We start from the raw sequence: 23,287 nt of genomic DNA on the forward strand, positions 1-23,287 counted from the left end.
AGAAATGTTCGGAGGATGCGAGGGAAGTCTCTTCGGAGAGAGTTCCCGTAAACCAATTAGACTATTCCAACACTGAATGTTTTTATATGTTTTATATATTATATAGATGTAATGGGGCCAATATACTAAGACTGGTCTATACACCGGTCTAAGCAGACTGTGCAGCCAGCTATGAGCAACAAGTGTATTAAGAGGCATAAGCACCAGATGCAAACTTACAACCTCCGAGATGAAGTAGGCTTTTTGCTATAATGTATGCCGGTGTTTGGCATGGATTGTAGTAAATGTCATGGGCCGTACATCTAGCTTGGAATCAGTGATTTCACAATGTTCAAGGCAGAGAATAGGGGTGCCAAAGCCCCTAAATAGATGGGGAGGTGGTCATACAAACTGCACTGCTGCTCCATTCATTTCAATGAGACTTATAACAGCACTTGGCTAGTTCTTGACATCGGATGAACCCCCACCGATTAGATATCTATAACCTATTCCTATGGATACAAGATAATCAGGGACGCCCCTTCCATGAGGTGAACTGAGCCTGTAATCTCAGGCGGTAGTCTGAAAGGCCTCAGAGGGGTGGCGGTGGGTTGCTACTTGGCCAGTAATTACATATGGTATTTAATTTTTTCTGGCCATATTAATAGCTAGGCGGCAACCCACGAAGCATTTGACTCACTCCTGCAGCTCTGGGCCGGTGGCTGCTGCTGTTATTAGTGACCTATTCAGCAGACACATCCAGACTGGAGCTACAGGAGTGACAGGGAGTTTAATGTATGGTTGCTACCCAGCTGGAGATCCAATTTTACTACTGGGGCCACCATGGGGGTCACTATTACTACTTGGGCCACTATTACTACTGAGGCACTATTACTACTGGACCACTATGGGAGTCACTATGGATACTGGTGCCACTATGAAGGTCACTATTCCTACTAGGGCTGCTAAGGGGGCCACTATTACTACTGGAGTCACTATTACTACTAAGGGGGTCACTATGACTATTGGGGCCACTAATGGGGATATACTATTGGTGCAACTACTGTTGGCATTATTATTCTGTCTCAATATGTTGGGTAGCTTGTGTATTTGCGCTTTCAATGTCTGTAAAATATGTGGGGGTTTGTGGGGGGTGGGACATTTTACACTTCGCTTCAGGCAGATAAAGGCTTGGGTCACCTCTGGGGATGACTTCATTTTGGGAGACAGATCCTCAGAAGGATTTCGGTAACTTTAGTCTTTGATAATCTAGATTGTAAGGGTGGGGTGGGGGTACTGTTTCTTCTTGTGGAGAGCGCTTTAGGGAGAAATGGTTTCCCGCCGACTGACCCACGTTACAGGCCTCTTACTTCCAATAAAAAACCTACTTGTACATTGTTGAGGGCCAAGAACCTCGAAACAGCTGTCTGTAGATGGGTGCCGCTTCCTTATAGACAACATTCTGCTTTGGCTTATCTCTCCAGTCATGTTGCAAGGCCTATTATAAGATTGAACATTGACTTATAGGGAAGCAACATTCTCAAAGGTGGCGCTACAGAAGCATTATTCCATCTTCCATTTGCATAACAAAATATAGTATTTTTACCCATTTTCACTATTATTTGGTTAATCTCATGGATCTTTTATCCCTTGTACATGCACCATCACATGCTTATACTTCTTTGGGTTCAGTGCCACTATACAGCATGTTTGTGCAGTATACCAAGTGGGCAGACTGGGTGGAAGGCAGGCAGGGGGCAGTCCGGATTGTATGGTTCCATTGGGCCTGTGTGGTATAACATTGAATTAGCCTGAGTGAAAGCCCGATCGCAGGCATTACCTATGTATGGCACATGCAGGAGTCTTGTTATGGGCCGTAACCACATTACAGAATCAGAGTATTCTGCAAAACTCCCCTAAATGTGCTAACAGTTCCAGAAATAGGTTATTGCTCACCTGCATCACAGTGCAATTTCTTAAGGCTGCGTGAGTCTGAGACAGGAGCATTCCGGGTCGCGTCTTTCACCTTCAGCATAGTATTCTGTCGGAAATGGATAAATCCTCTTAGAGATGTCCGCGCCCCACTTGTTTCTGCAAAACCCCTGCTAGAGGTACTATGTAGTGTCAAGTGGGCCGGGCAGTAGAGGATGGTAATGGGGGCAGTGTAGTGGCCCGAAGTTCATATATCTGCCACCTCCTTAATTGTCATGCATGTCATATCTTCAGTGTGGATGCACTGTGAAAATTGTCCTGTCATTAGTTATGCGTATTGCACAGATGCAGCATGCAAGAGGTTAATGTTTGAGAGTGGCTGGGATATGTCTGGAAAATGTAACAAGTTTTTCTTGTCATGTGAGCATGCAAATATATATATAGTGAAAGGTGAGACTAAAAGAAAGACCATCTTCTTCAACGGTAGAGTGTGGAGGGAGCGTGCCGGCCACATGAGAGATGGAGGCTGAGGAGAGGTATCCTGATGTGCATATTTCCAGGATCCCCACCTAAAGAGTGAATGGAGAAATTAGTCGCCGTGCAGTGTCCAAATTACTAATTACTAAGGAACGGTGGCGTGACAAGTGACAACTTCTTCAGTCCACTACACATCTATACAAGTAACCGCTGTCCCAGCATTGCCTGGAAGAGGCCTAGCAGGGCCTTGGCTGAGGTGACATGCGTCCCTCTGGGGAGGAGTTTGGTAGAGCCACCGTGACAAGTGCCACGTCTACCCCCGCCTGCTCCTCAGCATGGGCCTCGTGCCTCGGCCACTGCAGCACCACCTGAGAGGACAGGGATACAGCTGTGATGTATGCCTCTGCCAGCTGTCCCACAGGTATAGGACATATAATGACATGATGATGAGGTGAACAGGACAGGTCACATCTTCCACACATAATTGCTTTTCTGCCATTGTTATTAAAGGGTGTTTGAAGCAATCTAACAAGTCCTCACTGTCACGTTATCACAGGAAGGTAGTAATCAGCAACTCGTGAGTTTTGCAGTGTAGCCGTATCATATCGCCCTGTGAATGGGAGACGGTGACCCACATTTTCTTCTGTGAGTGCCACTCCCTTGTAGAGAGTCCGGTGCAGGTAAAGTTGTCACCCCTCCAGTAAACCATCAGTCCGGCCAGTAAATAAATTCCAAGGTGGGTGCCGGTATTTATCTTTTACTGGTCTTATTAATAGCCAGTAGAAAATAATTGCTCCTTGTGAGTATGACCAGGTGGCACCCATGGTCACAAGAAGTTTTACTCACCAAAGCGGCTTCTGTAGGCAGAGACCCTGATTCCTAAGTATAGTTTCCGCAGAGGGAGTCCAAAACTATATTAAAGTAATAACCCCGAAATACCCTCTAATTTTCCTATGAAATTTCTCTTGTGCGGACGTTGTATATCCCTGACATATCTCCGAACCATCCTGGGTCCGCCATGACAGTCCCCATCTCCAACAGCTGTCCCGCCATCCTCAGCAGCCTTCTACATGGCCAGTCTTGCTCCTGGTTCATCTCCCCTGTCTGGCCATAACCCCCACATTATCTTGCACCCAGCATGATCCTGTAATCGTGTTCCTTACCCCATGAAGCAGGAGTCATATCCCTGTGTTGACTCTCCCTGCTTTGCCCAGAGTCTTCCTATGTGGTCCCATCTATTTCCCATCTCTCCCTTGGCTCCTCCACTTTTGGTGCAGCTCCATCACCGCGCTACTGCAGGCTTCAGACTGGCCCATCGGAGACCTGGTAAATTCCCAGTAGGCCTTGGGATACTCTTGCATCTTGCAGTTTTGTCGTATAGTGGCAAACAAGAGAATCTTCTGCAGAGTGACAGCCCCTTATATTTTTTAACCCTTTGCTTTCTTACTCCCAGCACTGATGAGCACTGATCTTGTATTTCTTTACAGAAATGTCCCAGTATCTGATTTATCTCTCCGGCTCGCGGCACAGATTACATGTAGCTCTTTTTGCTGTCATTCAAGGATGTTTTAATATTATTTACTAAACATCGACATCCATTAAAGTATTAGAGGAACCTCAATCCTTAGGAATAATGATCACTTCGCCTATACGAGGAGCCCAGGCTGAAAATTACTGATAAAATACTATTAGTCAGAGATTTGGCAAAGGAACAATTTCACGTGGGCAGAACAGCAGTTTTCAGAATAATCATGTAGGCCGTGAACAGATTTTGCAAAGCATAATAGACTGGGCTCCGGCCTAATGACTGCATTCATTAACCTTAATAACATAGGATGCGTTACTGAATAGAGGATGCGAGCGCTACGACGGTGATGGAAGGAGGTATTGCGGGTGTGATGGAAATGCATAATATAGCCATATAAAACTAAGAAATATATAGGATCTTGGGCTCGGCCATTGCTTTCACATTAGATTCGCCGGACTATACAGGTAACCATAGACTGTGTCGCTATGGCTTGAGTATATTTACCCCTAAGTGACTGCCCATTTTTAGCATTATATAACTTTACAGTCTACAATTCTGGGCTGCTGAACTTCTTAATATAGCCGATGAAGCGGCATGACCTATATATCAAATAGCGTGCAGTTTCTTTCACATACTATGGCTGACACCTCCAAGGGTTGGCATCTTATGTAGCATGGCTTAGGACACGTAACATGCTAAGACAATATGTATTCTACTGATAGGGGTGTCCGAATACTTTTGGTAGGATAGTGTAGAGCTAAATGATAAAATTCCGTTAGTCAGCAGTTACCACTAGGGGGAGCTCAGGAAATGATTGCATACTAATTATACACTGACCTCAATAATAACACAGTATGCAGTAAGCTCACTCTGGTGGTAGCTGAGGGTGGCCAATATTTTATTCACTGAATATTACAACTGACTAACCCTTTAAAGGTGTGTTCTCATTAAAGGCATTGTCTGACTCTCCAGCAAATGGCTGATTTTGCAGGGGGAAGCCTTATCTGGTCAGACAAACGTAGTATTACATACCGACTATTCAGATGTAATATACATCAGAACAAAAGTTGCTCTTACATATGGCTCTCCATTCTGATGCATAGAGGCAACGTTTTGTGTATGCGATCCCAATCTATTATGTCCGTATAGCAACCCATTTTATTACAGATCCTCATTTCAACCTCTATTTTTTCATATAAAGAAAAATGTTATAATACTCTAGGGAGGCTGGAGTGAAGGGTAAGGGTTTTCCAGAAGACTCAGGCTGGGACCATAGGAGGGTTTTGATAGAAATTACACCTGCCACTGGGAGAGTCCCGGGCCGATCAGGACAGCTGGCTATTCCCGTGGGAGCTGACTAAGAGACAATGTTGAGGGGGTTCTGGGATTTCCGCCTTGCTGATAGTCTGGTGCTGGTTTTGGGGATGTTTCTACATCTTCTGGCTCAGTAGGTGTGCTATTTGGTGTAACGTGCTTGGTCGCACCTTTTAATGAATTCTTGGGCTATTTAACCTTGTTGGAGACTGAACTGAACTGCGGTTGATTCTCAGTCTCTCCCTGACTGGGCTAGCAATCAGTAGGTTCCTGCTGGATCGTCTGTTACTTCCTGCATCCAAAGCTAAGTACTGCATTTGTTTGCTTTGTTATTTTGGTTTTCTGGTTTGGTTCCCATTCCACATGTAGGGTTAACTAGGGGCCGATGTACACAGTCGGGGACGTCCTTATCGGGACGATCGCCCTGCTTTCAGGCAGAGTCCTTCCCAGTGTTTGTTTACATTGGGACAATGTTTCCAATGTTTTTGTTCTATTCTCGTTTTGGCGTTTATTTGCATTTTTGGTAGATTTACAAGTGACAGATCCAGTGCGTCCAGGTTGAACGTAACAGGCAAGCTCTGGAACACATGTATGGAATACCATGCCTGTGTGGCCTTCCGGTCACAGCTCTCTAATCAAATCCTCCATGGACCTGAATAAGAAGCATGACTGAGCCACATGTGGATGCTTCAAACTAACTTTTAGTGTAGAAACATGAACAGTTCAATATAGCGGATCAGATGGAGACATATACTCTATGAGCAATCAAATGATGACAAGTTCAAGTCTCAATGTGGACTTTAAAATGATAAAAGGTTTTCTTATTGAAGTTAAAAAAAAAATAATCTTTTCCCATAATAATTAAAAAAAAAACAGATTTGTATCACCGCGTCCGTAAAAGTTTGACCTAACAAATGAATGCATTATTTATTCCACATGGTAAATATCATCATGAAAAAAAATACACAACGCAAGAATTGCGCTTTTTTGGTCAGCACGTCTCCAAGAAAAATATATTTAATAAAAAGCGATCAAAAGTCACATGTAATCCAAATAGGTAGCAATAGAAATTACAGAACATCCTGAAAAAAACAGGGCCCAGCACACACATCGACGGAAAAATAAAAAAGTTAGGGCTGCCAGGAGAGATGGCAGCAGAAAATAAATTTTTTTTCTCAAAATTATATTTCATTTTTTAAATGTAGTACAGCAAAAATAAAATACTGTAGACATTTTCTATTATCGTATAATTAACCCATAAAATGAAGCTATCAAGTAGTTTTTGCTTCAGTGTGTACCCCATAACAACAAGACCCCTCCCCAAGATGGCAGAATTGCATTTTTTCCATTTCACTCCACTTAGAAGTTTTTCAGTACGTTATATGGTAGATTACATTGTACCAATGAAATATTCAAATCGTCCTGCGAAAAACAAGCCCTCAGACAGCGACGTCGATGGATAAGGAGTTATGGCTTTTTGAAAGTTGGGGGAAAAAACAAATATGAAAAAAGAACCATGTCTTCAGGGCTTATTCAGACAGGTGTATATCAGTCGGGTTTTCACGCCCAGCCAAAATATGCTGCCCCTCTTTGCCAGGGGAGGAGGCGGGCTGGGCCAGGAGCAGTGCACTGAGCTCCCTCCCCCTCTCTGTCCCTAGCCACTGCTTGCAATGGAAGGGTGGGATGGGAGGAGCTAAGTTCTGCCCATCCTGCCCCCACCCATTGCAAACAGGGGTGAGGGGTGGAGAGGGGGCGGGAGCTCAGTGCACTGCTCCCAGCCCTGCCGACCTTCTGCCTGTGCAGAGAGGGACAGCATATATCGGCCGGGCGTGAAAACCCAACTATATATGCCTGTCTGAATAAGCCCTCAATGGGTTAAGGTGATTAGACACACAAATAGACGAGAAGTGTTAAGTACAAAAAAGAAATTCACTTGGGAGGAAAAGAGTCATCACCTCTAGAGTTGAGCGAATGTACTCTTCCGAGCTTGATGCTTGTTCAAGTATTAGCGTACTCGATGGTGCTCGTTACTCAAACGAGCATCAAGCCGAGTTCAACTCCGCCCCAGTTTTTCGCTCCTCCCCGCTGTGACGTGCCTGTTTTGGCCCCACCCTGCCGCGACGCAGCGCGCGCGTCAATGGCAAATTGTTTGCGAGAGAGAGAGAAAGAGAGAGAACGAAGAAGAAAATAAAAAAAGGTCGGGACCCGGCGTGCCACATACAAAAATGCTCGAGTCTCCCATTGTAGTCAATGGGGTTCGCTACTCCAGTAGAGCTTTAGAATTTTACGAAAAGCTCGACTTGAATAACGCGGACCCGAGCATTTGGGTGTTCGCTCATCTCTAATCACCTCTACAATAGTATATTGGCCTGACTGCAAATTTTTGTCTATTTTCTCCCCCCCCCCCTCTTCCCCCCGATTGCAAACCAGGAATAAAGTATACATAATAGAAAGTGCAGCTTGAAGACTCTCGTGTAAACTTTTTAAGTAGGTTTTGATAAAAGGTGATTAAATGTGTCAATTTACAATCTGAGGAGAACTTTTGCGAAAACTTCTACTCCGTAAATGAACACGCTGCAAGCCAATTCCACCAAACCCATAATTAATGTCATATTGATAAGATCAAAGGAATTAGCTGCGTGCTGAAACTTCAGAACAGCAAGTCTGCCAGGCGATGGCTTAAAAGCAACGGGGAAAAGACGCTACATAACCTTAAAAGGAATACTAATAAACGAGAGCGAGCGATTCAGCCGTGTGCTGAAGATCACGCTGAATAACCTGCACTGTCGTGGAGTCGGATCAGGCAGCATGAACGCTCCGCTGAAAAGCTAAAGAGGTTGAATGCCACTAAAGAACATCTGTTACAAGCCTTTATCACACAATCGATAGTGTATGAGAATATATGAACCTTTGTAACACAACGAAAGTTCCATCTTCCTCCCCTTCCATCAGTCTGTAGCTCCACTTTCTCGGCCTACAGACTCTCGTAAATGTTCAGAAACCTCCTCAATCGCCAAAAAAAAAATCATGTAGTGAGAAACAGTAATTAAAAGACACATTGGAGGGGAAACCTTCAGCGTAGGTCATCATTAGTTGATCAGTGGGGTTCTGCTGCTTGGAATCCCCACCGATCGGCTGATTTACTGGGCCGTTGTCCGTGCAGACAGCGCTGGAAGAAGATAGTAATTGCAACAGCTTAGTTTGGTACTGCAGGCATAGCTCTCATTGAATTCAAGGGAGCTGTGTCTGTAGCCTTCTGAAAGCCCCTAGGGCTGCTGTTGCAGATTGCCTGTCAGATAGCGGTATGATGTAATACTACGGTATTACATCATATTGCAGAGTGATCAAACCATCACAAGTTCTTGTCCCCTGTGGGGACTAAATCAATTTAAAGTCAGTTTAAAAAAGTTTTATTACTTATTAAAACAAATAAAAGGTAATAAAAGTTTTAAAAACAAAGCCCTTTTTGCCATATTTAAAATGAAAAAAAAAAAAAATCGAAATGAATCCAAAACATATTTGGTATTACTGCGTCCAAAAAAGTCCGATCTATCGAAGTAATGCATTATATTACCCCACATGGTAAACGTCCTAAAAAATACATGCCAGTGTTGCGGGGTTTTTTTGGTCACCCTGTCTCCAGGGTTTTCCACACTCATCCACCATGACAAACTCCTTGTTACTCTTGATGTTAAAAATATCTTCAGATCTAAATGACAAAAATTATTGTCCAACATCTCCAGAATATTCTACTGGTGAGCTCGAGTATGACCTTGTGCCCATTGCACCACGAGAATCCATGCTGTTGGGGAACCTAGAATGGACATAGTTTTCATCAAGGATATTATCAGGTTTTCTATTGACCCTCTTTCTAACTATCTTGTCTTCTGGGAGAAAACATGATTGAACTTGGGGATCCAACACTATTAGAGATGAGCGAGCACCCAAATGCTCGAGTCCGCGTTATTCGAGTCAAGCTTTTCGGAAAATTCGAGAGCTCTACTCGAGTAACGAACCCCATTGACTACAATGGGAGACTCGAGCATTTTTGTATGTGGGACCCCGGGTGCCGAGCCTTTTTTTTTTTTCTTGTCTCTCTCTCTTTCTCTGCCCAAAATTTGCCATTGACATGAGCTGCGGCAGGGAGAGGCCAAAACAGGCATGTCACAGCAGGGAGGAACCAAAAACTGGGGCGGGATCGAACACGATGTGATGCTCATTCGAGTAACGAGCACCATTGAGTACGCAAATACTCGAACGAGCATCAAGCTCAGCAGAGTATGTTCACTGAACTCTAAACACTATCCCTAGAAATACTTTGTGAGCCGCCATGTCTGATACAAATTTCATGAAAACTCAAACAGCTATGCAAAGACTGGATGGAAGTGCTCAAAACTGTACATTCAACAGCTTTCCTTACAAATCACAAATACTGCGACTTTTAAAAAATGTTAGAAAATCGTGATGAATGGGTATTTGATAATATAAAGCTCTAAAATCTCCAACTTTCAAGAAACAGGAAGGAAACAGGATTTTTCTGTGTTTTTTATGGTCTTGAATTTAATTCTTTTTACTTTAATATCGATTCAAACTTCTGGAAGAACCACGTGACTTATGATGAAAAGGGGAGAAGAGAAACTCGTACCTATCTGCTCTGGGTTTCCATAGACTAATACCTGTTTGCGAATCAGATCTAATATTTCGTCCTCTAATGCCTGATGCCCTGCTACCGCCAAATTTTTTGTAAGAATATATCTTTCTGGGGAAAAAAATCTAAATTCTAGCTTCAAACCTTCTGCTACAATGTCTTTTATCCATGTTCTTGCCGAAATTTCTGACCAGGCAGAAGGAAATGTTAGCTTTCCTCCTACCTGAACCCTGGCGTCATTGTTGTCCGGGAGTTGGCAACTATCAAACCCTTTCCCCTACCTCTAGACCTTTTTCACCTTTCTTCCTTGCCCCTGACTGGTCAATCTTGTTTCTGCCTTCTAATGGAATGAAAGCATCTCTTAAAAGATGGTAAGATCAAAGTCAGGAAAGGTTTCTTTTTATCAGGGGCCTTATCTTAACTGCCATCCAAAACAGATATTCTCCTTGACACACAGCACACAGTCAGTTTTTGGATGACCGATTTTCCCTACCAATTCTTGAGCCAAAGTGGTCTACCGGCTGAGTTTGTCAGGGATGACGTTCTGGTCGATAGCCTTACTGAAGCATCAGCCAGGAAAAGATTAGTTGAAATGCTCACAATGTAGAGCTGCATTGTGACAACGAGGAAACTTGTGGTCACCGGGGATTTTATTCACCAGTTCTACATGACGAAGGAATTTTTAAAAAATGATTACTTGACTCTATGTAAACCCTACTTTGGTGAGGGATATAAAATTACCAGTGGACACCATGTTTCCTTCCACTCACTGCTAATTATGCAAGTCTCTAATATATTCTTTAAAGTAACTCCAAAAGTGGAACCAATGATGCTCCATTCATAAGAATTGAGAACTTCCTAGACTATAGGGGGCAGCATTGGGGCAGATATACAGTTCTTCCTTACACCGCTCTTGGTGGATCTTTGTTTTAATTGTCTTCTTATGCCATTATAGGAGAAACTTGGGCTCTCCCTCCACTGTCATCCTGCCCCCTTTCATCACCAAAGTTTTTTGGTGGGAAAGAAAAAAAAAACTCATGCTCACCTAATCCAGTCCCAGCAGACTGTAGGCTTTAATGTGGTCTCTGCTCCCTTCTGGGTCCAACAGTCATGTACCCAACTAAACATGTAAATTCTGTGGTCAATCCACCGCCTCAACAGGTACTTAGACTATTGACTGACTGCAGCGGTCATATGCTTTAACATGCTGAACCCAGAAGTGAGTGGAGACCAACCCAACAGTAACACACAATAGAGGAGTATAGCTTTTTATTATTTTTTTGCCTCTTAAGTATATTTTTCAACTACAGTTGAACTAGTTGCCCCTGATACGTGGCCTAGTGTTCTGGGGGCCCGGTGCAGGTATGTAATTTGTCGTATGGTTAAAGCAGCCCTCACATTACACACCGGTCTAAGTTTGTAGACCCCTGAAGTTCTAGGTTGGTTCTATAAAACTTTACTGGGAACACAAAAACTTACACCATCATATATTGATAAGAGGGCCCTGGTGTAAATGTTTGTGTTCCCACTATGGTTTTTAATTATAATTAAAGGGTAATCCCTACTCATTCATCAGCTGGCTACAGGGTAATCTGTTTATGGTAAAAACAAGACAACCCCCTTAAAGGATTAGTGCCAACTTATACAGCTATACAACAACTGATCACCCAAGGTCCTGCTCCTCACACCCCGTCAAACAGCTGATTTTGCTGGAAAAACTGGAGCTGCTCTTACTGGGTCTTAGAGAGGGGTCCCAGGTGGGGAACCCTGCTCTATGACATTTATATGCCCTAATAAGGCTCTTGGCATAACCCCTTCAACTCTTCCCACGCTGTATGGTATATTTATTATGTACGCTGTTTTTGCTCGGTGACTAATTGTATTATATTATAATTATTGCATGAAAACATAATAACCCGTCTCTGCACCAATTAAATAGAATTATGTATAATGCCTGACAGCTGCTACATACAGAGAACACCTGTTTATCACCGAGATATCGGGATGTGTGGTCCATTGAATGCCATAATGGGTTTAATCTTTGTGACCCAGAATCTGTCTAATCTAATTTTCTTATGAATGCCGGTGAGAGATGAAAAAGAGGAAATGTAAATGTATCATTATAAATCATACATTGGATCAAACTCCAAAAATGAGGAGAGAATGTAAATGTTCTTCACTTTGATAACTTAGAGGCTTGGTGCTTTGTGCTGTTTCCTTGATAACACTGGAGTCCCAGGTTCAAATCCGACCAAGACCAGTTTGCTTGCTTGTTCGTTTTCCTCACTTTGTGTGGCTGCTTTTGCAATGTTAGATTGGTGACGGTCCAACCACTAAGACGCCTATCGAGTACTAGAAAAGGGAACTTCAGTCTCCGTGTCTATAATTGGGAAGACCTCTATGAAATTACTGTTGAGCATGTACAATGCAGAACTATAAAGCTCTGCAGGTGATACGGAAATAGCAATCAAAGCGCCCAAATGCAAAATTTAGAATGTGCCCCACTCCCACTAAGAGCCCCACCAAATGTACGATATCTTACTTAAAGTTACTATGCTAATTTGAAATAATTTTTCCTGCATTTAGCCACTACTAGGTGGAGCTATCTGCATTTGGAGAAAGAAAGTGTTAGCTGTCACCAAGCCAAGAAGTGCGTATGCCCCAGTTTGTGCATCAAACACTCAAATGGGGCCCTTGGAGTGACCTCATTTTCCCACTAGTGCCAGAAAAGTGTCCCCAGCTTTAAGAGTACCATATATACCAAACAGAGGCCTGTGACATACCCGCATGGAGGAGCTGCAGATTGGAGACGGTTAGGCCTCTCCCCAGTAACCCACATATAGTATTGCTTTGTATTGGTACCCTGAGAAAGAACCACTCCAACCCCTAACTCCAAGGCATCAACTTCTACTACGAAGGGCCTGGATGAGTCTGGTTGCACAAGAACCAGAGCCGTCGCAAAGCATCTCTTTAGGGAATGAAAAGATTGTAATGCCCTTGGGGACCATTGAGAAGGGAAGCTTCCTTTCTTTGTCATATCCATCAAAGGTTTGACCACCTAATGAATTTCCATTAGTATTTGGCGAATCCCAGAAACTTCTGAAGTGCCTTTACATTTTCTGGTAGCAACCAGTCCCTCACCACCCGGACCTTCTGCAGATCCTTTTGAACCCTCTCGGGGTAATAACGTGTCACTGAAATGTGATCTCTTGTATGGAAAAATAAAAACACTTTTTCGCAAACAAATAATTATCTCACAATGCTTGGAGGACCAGACGAACATGAGAAATATGTGAATCAAAATCCGATGAAAAGATAAGAATATCGTCAAGGTATACCAGAGGAAAGCAGCAGATAAATTTATAGAGGACCTCATTGGTTGTTAAACCAAATGACATCACCAGGTTCTCATAATGCCCTTTGGGGCTGTTAAAGGCGGTTTTCCATTCGTTTGCCTTCTTAGTCTGAATCAAATTATAAGTCCATCTTTGAAAAACAGTTGGCACCATTCAACTGCGAAAACAGATCTGGAATGAGAGGCAATGGGTAGAGATTACACTTGGTGATTTTCCTTAGCTCTCTGAAATGACGACAGGGCCCAAAACCCCATCCCTTTTCTTGAGAAAGAAAAAAACAGTAGCCAGAGGAGAATTTGAGGGATGTATATGCCCCTTTCTCAAACTGTCCCGGCTATAAACCTCTCTCAGGCACAGTTAGGTAATACATATGGCTTTTTGGAAGTTTACAGTCCAGGACAAGTTCAATAGTACAATCCTGCCTCTGCACCCTGCTGAGCAAAAAGATTGAAATGAGCAATATGTTCAGATAATTCATCAACTTGCACCGAAGACACCCTTACAAAGATAAAACAAGAATTACAGTAAGGATTCCATTTAGTGATGTCTCCCTTCTGCTAATCCAGCACAGAATTATGCAAACGCAACCAAGGAAAGCCTAAAACTACCTGTGTTAGGAGGGATTCCATGACATATAGAGTGATAGTCTCAGTATGGAATAATCCAATCTTTAAACATATATCCATAACACAAAACTTCAAGCACTTCCGTGATAATGGAGAGGCGTCAATGGTGGACACAGGAATGAGTGAACTCAGAGGTTTTACCTCCAACCCTAAGCGTTTGACCATTTCGTGAGGGATAAGGTTGATACCAGCTCCTCAAACAAGAAAAACTGTGATCGGATCACTATTGCCCACAAGAAGGATCTCAGCGGAAAGAATCATACAAGCAATCAGTGGACCTTGAAGGACCTTCCCTCCCACCTTCAGGCCCCCTAATTTCTCCATCCGAGGCTGAAGACGAAGACAATTACAAACAAAACGTGCAGTATGATTGCATGTGAAACACCGCCCTTTAGACTGCAACTACTCACCTCTCCTGATGTTGCCAACTAATGAACCCAGTTGCATGGGTTCCTCCCCATCAGTAGGCAGGTAAGATGAAGTAACGAATAGTTAATTTTGCTTTTCTCTAATCCATCGACCAACTCTGATGGCCAAGGACAGGCCATCATCAAGCCTGCGAAACATCGGATAGGCCACCAATAAATCTTTAATATTATTAGCCCGACCACAATAAAACTGGCTTTGTAAAACAGAGTCATTCTACTGAGTCTCTGTCTCCCACCGGTGGAATTTTACAATAGAAGAGTCCCCCTGATGTAAACCTCTGATTTTTCCCTCTGCCAACGACACCCTATCAGGATCGTCATAGATTAACCCAAGAGTGGGAAAAAAAACTATCCACCGAGGATAAGACTTCAGAGGAGGGAGGCAAGGAAAAAGCCCATGCCTGGGGAGCCCCCTGCAGTCTGGAAATGGTGATGCCCACCCTCTGTGACTCATCACCCAAGGAAACAGAACACAACCTGAAATAAAGCCTGGAAGACTTGCTGAAAGAAACAAATTCCTGCCTGTTTCCAGAGAAACAGTCAGATAAATCAAGTGTAGGCTTCCTTCCTGGAGCCACAAAAATCGGCTGCTGCTGCTTAATCCTAGTGACTTCAATTTACAGCCTCCTCAGCTGGTCTGACAGAACTTCAATGGGATTCATAGCAGGTTGGCGAAAATATACCACCGGGTATATAAGGCTGTTTAATATGTCGCATCCAATCAGGACGTGCTGATCCTTCACCCACAGATCTCACACAAACACACACAAAGAGTGTCAAACAATAAAGATAATAAAAAAAAAAAACAGGAAATACTATCCCTATATAACTAACACAGGGAAGAGACCTGTCTAAAATGCAGGTTTCCCATCCTGACAAGGACGACCCTGGCCACATACTTCAGCCACTAGTTAACCCTACGTGGGACAGGGAAATAACACAGCAAACTAAATAGAAATGCAAATAAGTGCAGTACTTGGTTCTGAGATGCAACAGGTAACTGGGAGATCCAGAACCAAGCTCTGACTACTAGCCCAGTCAGAGGGGGACTGAAGAATAAATAGCACTTCAGCTCAGCCTCAGGCTAGGCTAAATAGCCCTGACAATTACCCACAGGTGTGACAAAGTATGTCTCATCTCATACCACTCCCACCAGAGCCAGAATATTGAGAAATACCTACAAAATCTGTACCGGACTGTCAGAAAGGCAGTGATCCCAGAACCATCACAACACCCATTCCCCATCATTCCATATCCACACATCCACAGTGAGGAAGGGCTGTATGGATTTTTACAAATGGTTACTTTTTGATGCAAAGTTGCCTGAAGAGGCCCATAAGTGTAAAGTGCAGCGTAACAAGATTTATCCGTGTATGTCAAAAATATGAAAAATTGTCCTGAAATGCCATGCAGCAAAAGAGTTAATACTGAGATTACTCTGAGATGTTGATCACATATTGGTCTGCCTGCCAGTGCCTGAAGATATCTGCCTAGAAACAGTCACAGCAGGAAATGAGTGACAGCGACAGAACCAATAACCCCTGTGCAACTAGTCTGCAGAAGTGCCGGAGGGGCATATTGATGAGGTGCCAACTACACTACTGCCCTCAAAGATACCAGAAGGGAAATGGTATTTTGTGCGCAGAGCGGGAGTACAGGTTAATTCAAGGTTATGTTCTCTAATAGCAATGAAATAGGAAAAGGAAGAATTTGTCAGTGGTCAGAATAAAAAATACTGTAACTTCTATCCACGGACAGTCTTAGTTACCTGTGACCTGTGCAATTACATGGGGGACTAGCTACCAGCTTGTGGGGATTGGGGAGACACAAGGTAGATGTAGGCTGGGGGCAATAGACTCCCCCTTAGGTCCACCCGGCCAGATGATCTTCTGTACAACAGAATTTCATGACGCTACATGAATCACCCTCCTCCTGTCTCCTCTCCTCTGATGTCCTGAGGTGATGCTATCAGTCCACTGGCGCCTTCACAACAAAATTGCTTAGTTCTGTATTTATGTACTAAGTTGGTTGTGTTTCTGTATTAGTTATGAGCTTGGTTCTGTATTTATGTACTAACCATGGTTCTGGTGCTGTAGGTATGTACTGAGCTGTTCTGGTGCTGTATTTATGTGCTGAGCTTGGTTCTGGTGCTGTATTTATGTGCTGAGCTTGGTTCTGGTGCTGTATTTGTTATGAGCTTTGTTTTGGTATAGTATTTATTCACTGGGATGTTCTAGCGCTGTATGTATGTACTGAGCTGTTTTGGTGCTGTATTTATGTACTGAGATTGGTTCTGAGGCTGTATTTATATTATGAGCTTGGTTCTGGTAGTGCACATGTTTTTTCACTGACTGCCAGACTACCCCTGTTATTAATAATGGCAAGTATAGGTGTATCATGCAAATTAGGGGTAAACTGTGTGAGATACCTGTGTAAACCTGTTTGAGGGAGCAAATCCACTACACATACTTTCAAACCAATATAACAGCGATTTCCTACTCCTGCATCTGGTGGGGGCGGAGGGTTGCAGGGGAGTGCAGCACCAATCAGATGTATACTGGGGGCGATTTCCTCCCTTAGCTTTGCCTGGCCATATGATCTTTTTCCTTTAGTATCTTGTGGAGCTGCATGAATCATCCTCCTCCTGGCTCTGTCTCCTCCCCTCTGATGTTTCAAGGCACTGCTGTCACACCATAAGTGCCCCTTAATGAAATCTCTGCTACTGTATGTTTATGTTATAAGTTTGGTTCTGGTATTTGTATCAGTGAACTGAGGTTGTTGCGTGCTGTATTTATGTACTGCACTTTGTTAAGGTAAGGTGTTTATGGTGTGAGCTTGATTCTGATGCTGTATTTATGTACTGAGCTTGGCTCTGGGACTGTATTAATATTATGAGCTTGGTTCTAGTACAGTACTTATGTATGGAGCTTGACTCTAGTGCTGTATTTATGCACTGAACTTGTCTCGAGGGCTCTATTTATATTATAAACTTTGTTCTAGGGCTGTTTCTATGTTATGAGTTTGGTTCTAATGTATTTATGTGTTGAGGTTGGTTCCAATGCTGCATTTATGCCAGCTCAGTTCTGGTACAGTATTTTTTTACTGAGCTATCTTCGTATAGGTGTACTGCTATCTTGCTCTTTTCCAAAAAACAGACTACAGACAGACTGCCTATCAGTGCAATATACATAGTATTTTTTTCCCTTAGGTCGCATGTCCATGGGGAAAATCAGGCCCGCCACGGATTCTCCGTGGAGAATCCACAGCGGGTCCCTCCTGCCCTGCAGACATGAGGCAGTAAAATAAGAATAAACTCACCTGCTGCGGGCTGTGCGTGTCTTCCCTTCTTCGCGGCCGGATCTTCTTTCTTCGGACCGGCAGATGTGCTTGGCACGCCGGCTGCGTGTCGCGCGCATGCGCCGGGCACATCCGCCGGGCCGAAGAAAGAAGATCCTGCCGCGAAGGAAGGAAGATCTGCATCGCCCAGAGCAGGTGAGTTTAATTCAGGCGCGGCTCTCCTGCGGATCCGGACGGCTTCCATAGGCTTCAATAGAAGCCTGCGGGAGACCCGCACCTAAATAGAGCATGTCCATTTTTTTCATGCTCCAGAAATTTTTTTATTAACTTTTATTGACCATCCGCGGGTATTTATCTACCCGCGGGTGGTCAATGCATCCCCATGGGGTGCGGATCCGCGTGCGGGTGATCCGCTGCGGATTTTAATTCCTCTTTTGCCCGTGGACATGAGGCCTTATGACTAGGGAATGGATGCTGAAAAAATTCAGCAAAGGGTGATACCTAGCTTAAGGGCGCCCACCCACTGGCGTTTGCGATTTTCGCGCGTTTTTCGCCGCGGTTTTTGCCGCGTTTTCGCGGCGTTTTTTGCGGCGTTTTCGCGGCTTTTCCATTACTTTCCATTGACTTTCATGGGTGCATTAGGAGAAAAATAAGGACACATATGCAACTGACAGTTCCTATGTTAAAAAACGCAACGCAACGCAAAACGCCAGTGGGTGGGAGTACATTCAATTCTAATTGCTCTGCAGGAAAAACGCAAAACGCAAAGAAAAAAAATCGCCAGTGGGTGGGCGCCCTAAGGCTGTAACTGCCGGTCACACACTATATACGGGTCACATACTTAATATACAAATGTGGTCTACATATATGAATAAAGGCTCCCTCACGCGAGCGGTTGTGGTCCGCGTATCACGCGCATTTTCTTCATGTGCATAATATACGGTGCTGAAAGCCCATTGCTTTCTATTGATCCACTTACACCTGCATTTCTTTTCACGTACATGCAAAAAAAAAGGCGCATATCCTATTTTAGCGCGCAGTAGGGGGTGAGCTTGCCCTTTAAATAAACCTGAAATAACTTTTTTTCATCCTTCATATAGTCTTATAGTTTTATGGTTGGAGGGAACAATGAGAGATATGTGGGATTTAATAAAGTAGCTATTATAAAAATGTTCTGCAGATAAGAACATCAATCACATTTCTGTATGAGATTGTGAACAGGAGGATTTATCATGTTCTTTATCTCCGCAGTGATGGCTGGGCAGACAGGTACGATGTGACAGACGGTTATCAGCGAGAGGCTGCCGGAGGAATAACCATCAAGCTGCAGTCTCCTGATGTGAAATGGTTTGACGATTATTACCTGCAGCTACGGCCAGAGAACAATCTCCGCAATCCCTGGTTCCAGGAGTTTTGGCAAAACAAGTTCAAGTGCAAATTGAAAGGATATTCGCAGGACACCCAAATCTACAACAAGACCTGCAGCTGTGAGTGAAGAGATCTGTCCTTCCGTAAATGTGTCATTACACAATGTCGCCTCGTACGCCCGCGTTAGAGGAATTCACGGAGGAAGGAGAATGCAATGCAAAGGTTACAGCAGGAGCACGAAAGCAGAATCCGTATTTAATGTAGATCATGTGACGCAGAGCTTTATAGGGTACAGGGTAGCAGTCATGACTTCTGAAGGGGGGCGGTCATAAGTCTTCAGTGTTACGCAAAAGAACATTATCACACTTGTAATGATCATCAAAAGTACTTTTCATGGTCATTACATGTGTGTAATGGAATTCTATGCAAATAAGGAAGATAGAACTATACCTCTGCAGCGCCACCTATTGGATGGCAGCATTCCTGCAAATTAATATCCGACCCTTTAAACAGATCTTAACAAAGATCTTTGTTAAGACTTGTATAAAGGGTCGAATATTGATTTGCAGGAATGCTGCCATCCCATAGGTGGCGCTGCAGAGGTATGGTTCCATCTTCCTTATTTGCATATATCGCCCAGAGGAGCATGCATGGCCTTATAAGGCTCCCTTTCAACTGGCATCAGTGAAGCCTAATAGGTGTTGGATTATCAGATATTCTAAATTATCCTCTGCAGAATACGTATGATCAGGGAGTCTAAAGAACCAAGTCTTCTAAAAAGAAAATCCAAGATCTCCCAAAAATAAAGGTTTCCATTAAATAGCGGTAAAATGGTAAAGAATGAAAAGTCAAAACTGCATTACAAAGTTGAAGAAGTTTCCATTATAGTAGAGAGGTTTTGTCAAGAAGGTCTCGGAAAAGGTTATGCACATAAAACACGGTCAGTCCCTCATATTGACCCCTTAAAGACGCAACCTTTTTTTTTCCATTTTCGTTTTTTCCTCCACCCTTTTAAAAAATCTCTTTTATTATTGAAGTCCCTGCATGAGGGCTTGTTTTCTGCGGGACAAGTTGTATTTTTCAATGATTCTATTTAATGTACCATATAATGTACTGAAAAAGTTTTTAAAAATTTGAAGTGGAGTGAAATGGAAAAGTAACTCTTTGGGTGCATCCTGTTTTTATGGCGTACACACTGCAACAAAAATGACATAATAAGTTTATTCTATGGGTCAATACAATTACTACGATTCTAAACTTATATAGATTTTTTTTTGCTCCCTTCTCTCCTGTAACTACTTTAATTTTTTTCCAAGGATATTTAACTTTTTTTTTAATTATTTTCTGCCGCCATCTTCTGACAGGCTTATTTTTTTTATTTTTCCGGTGATTTTTTGATTGCTTTTTATTACATTTATTCTTGGAGACAGAGTGACCAAAAAAGAGCAATTCTGGCATTGTTTATTTTTTTTCTTCGACCACATTCATCATGTGGGGTAAATAATGCATTACATTGATAGATCGGACTTTTATGGACGCAATAGAACTAAATATGTTTTTTGTTTTATTATTTAGAAGGTTTTATTAACTTTTATTACCTTTTTTAATAACTAATATAACTTTTTGAAACAAATTTTTACAGTTTTTCTGAGTTCCTATAGGGGACGAGAACTTGTGATGCTTCGATCGCTCCTACAGTGTAATAAAATGATGCATGTGGGGATCTGAAACTACTCGCTTTCAGCGCCCATGATGTCTCACGGCTAGTAGAAGGACCTGCCGCCTTCTTCTGTGGATGTGAGCCAGAAGGCAAAATGTCGGGCACATGTGCAGAAGGCTGTAGGGCCCGGGAAATTTAAAATCTCCCTGCTCCTGGCTATCAAACATAGCTGAGAGCAGGGAGATGTCACGGGGGCTGTGGTGTGCGACCCCTGGTCACGTGATCGATGTTTTCAAGGGATAATGTTGATCATGTAAAAGTAAAGTAAATTTTTTTTAAAAAGTTAGTTTAAGCTCCCCTCACGGATCGTATCTGTTAGGGGAGAGGAAATTACTTACCAAAGGTCCCAGATTTTTCCCCAATGGATTCTTTATCAGTGGGCATTTCCCCGGCCTCTGCACATGTGTCCGTTGGCAAAATGGCGGACTCGTGTGCAGAAGCTGCAAAGGGCCAGGGAATTTAAAATCCCCCTGCTCCAGGCTACCAAACAAAACTGAGAAGCTGGAGATTTGAGAGGGAGTCGCGGTATGCAGTCCCTTATCACGGGATTGCCGTTATCCGATGGATAATGGCGATCATGTAAAAGTTAAAAAATAGTTAGTTTCACCTCCCGTTATGGATCTGATCCCTCCTCCTGTAAACATATATAAAGGTTTCCATCATGGCCCCTCTCCCTTCTCTCCTCCTGTGACATATATAAAAGGTTTCCTTTACGTCCTCTCTCTCCCTACTCTCCTCCTGTAACATATATATTAGAGAAGGGAGAGGAGGACATGATGGAAATCTTTATATATCTTACAGGAGGGAAGAAGGGAGAGGGAGACATGATGGAAACCTTTATATATGTTACAGGAGAGAAGGGAGAGGTGTGACATGATGGAAACCTTTATATATGTTACAGGAGAGAAGGGAGAGGTGTGACATGATGGAAACCTTTATATATGTTACAGGAGGAGAGAAGGGAGAGGAGGACATTATGGAAACCTTTATATATGTTACAGGAGGAGAGAAGGGAGAGGAGGACATTATGGAAACCTTTATATATGTTACAGAAGGAGAGAAGGCAGAGGAGGGACATGATGGAAACCTTTATATATGTTACAGGAGGGAAGAAGGGAGAGGAGGACATGATGGAAATCTTTATATATCTTACAGGAGGGAAGAAGGGAGAGGAGGACATGATGGAAACCATTATATATGTTACAGGAGGAGAGAAGGGAGAGGGGGACATGATGCAAACCTTTATATATATATTACAGGGGGAGAGAAGGGAGAAGAGGACATGATGGAAACCTTTATATATTTTACAGGAGGAGAGAAGGGAGAGGGGGCACATGATGGAAACCTTTATATATGTTACAGAAGGAGAGAAGGCAGAGGGGTGACATGATGGAAACCTTTATATATGTTACAGGAGGAGAGAAGGGAGAGGGGGACATGATAGAAACCATTATATATGTTACAGGAGGAGAGAAGGGAGAGGGGGACATGATGCAAACCTTTATATATATATTACAGGGGGAGAGAAGGGAGAGGGGGACATGATGGAAACCTTTATATATGTTACAGGAGGAGAGAAGGGAGAGGGGGACATGATGGAAACCTTTATATATGTTACAGAAGGAGAGAAGGCAGAGGGGGGACATGATGGAAACCTTTTTATATGTTAGAGGAGGGGAGAAGGGAGAGGAAGGACATGATGGAAACCTTTATATATGTTACAGGAGGAAAGAAGGGAGAGGAGGACATGATGGAAACCTTTATATATGTTACAGGAGGAGAGAAGGGAGATGAAGACATGATGGAAACCTTTATATATGTTACAGGAGGGAGGAAGGGAGAGAGGAGGACATGATGGAAACCTTTGTATATGTTACAGGAGGAGAGAAGGGAGAGGGGGGACATGATGGAAACCTTTATATATCTTACAGGAGGGAAGAAGGGAGAGGAGGACATGATGGAAATCTTTATATATCTTACAGGAGGGAAGAAGGGAGAGGAGGACATGATGGAAACCTTTATATATGTTACAGGAGAGAAGGGAGAGGAGGGACATGATGGAAACCTTTATATATGTTACAGGAGGAGGGAAGGGAGATGGGGACATGATGGAATCCTTTATATATGTTACAGGAGGAGAGAAGGGAGAGGAGGACATGATGGAAACCTTTATATATGTTAGAGAAGGAGGGAAGGGAGAGGGGGACATGATGGAAACCTTTATATATGTTACAGGAGGAGAAAAGAGAGAGGAGGACATGATGGAAACCTTTATATATATTACAGGAAGAGAGAAGGGAGAGGAGGACATGATGGAAACCTTTATATATGTTACAGAAGGAGAGAAGGCAGAGGGGGACATGATGGAAACCTTTATATATGTTACAGGAGGAGGGAAGGGAGAGGAGGGACATGACGGAAACCTTTATATATGTTACAGGAGGAGAGACATGATGGAAACCTTTACATATGTTACAGGAGGAGAGAATGACGATGGGAGACATGATGGAAACCTTTATATATGTTACAGGAGGAAAGAAGGGAGAGGGGGACATGATGGAAACCTTTTATATATGTTACAGGAGGAGATCCCCTCTTCATCCACTCCTCCTGT

At 43.1% G+C, this 23,287-nt stretch overlaps 1 protein-coding gene across 2 annotated transcripts in view; it reads left to right on the forward strand.

Annotated features, from left to right (window-relative positions):
• Nucleotides 1–23,287, forward strand: part of GRM5 (glutamate metabotropic receptor 5) — a 281,050-nt gene that overhangs the window by 172,745 nt on the left and 85,018 nt on the right. For both annotated transcript variants that reach the window (XM_066594092.1, XM_066594093.1), the window contains exon 3: nucleotides 18,837–19,072. In XM_066594092.1, the coding sequence (XP_066450189.1) occupies nucleotides 18,837–19,072 (236 nt within the window). The remainder of the gene's footprint in view (nucleotides 1–18,836; nucleotides 19,073–23,287) is intronic.

Source organism: Eleutherodactylus coqui, chromosome 1, assembly GCF_035609145.1.
Source record: "Eleutherodactylus coqui strain aEleCoq1 chromosome 1, aEleCoq1.hap1, whole genome shotgun sequence".
Taxonomy (NCBI): Eukaryota; Metazoa; Chordata; class Amphibia; order Anura; family Eleutherodactylidae; genus Eleutherodactylus; species Eleutherodactylus coqui.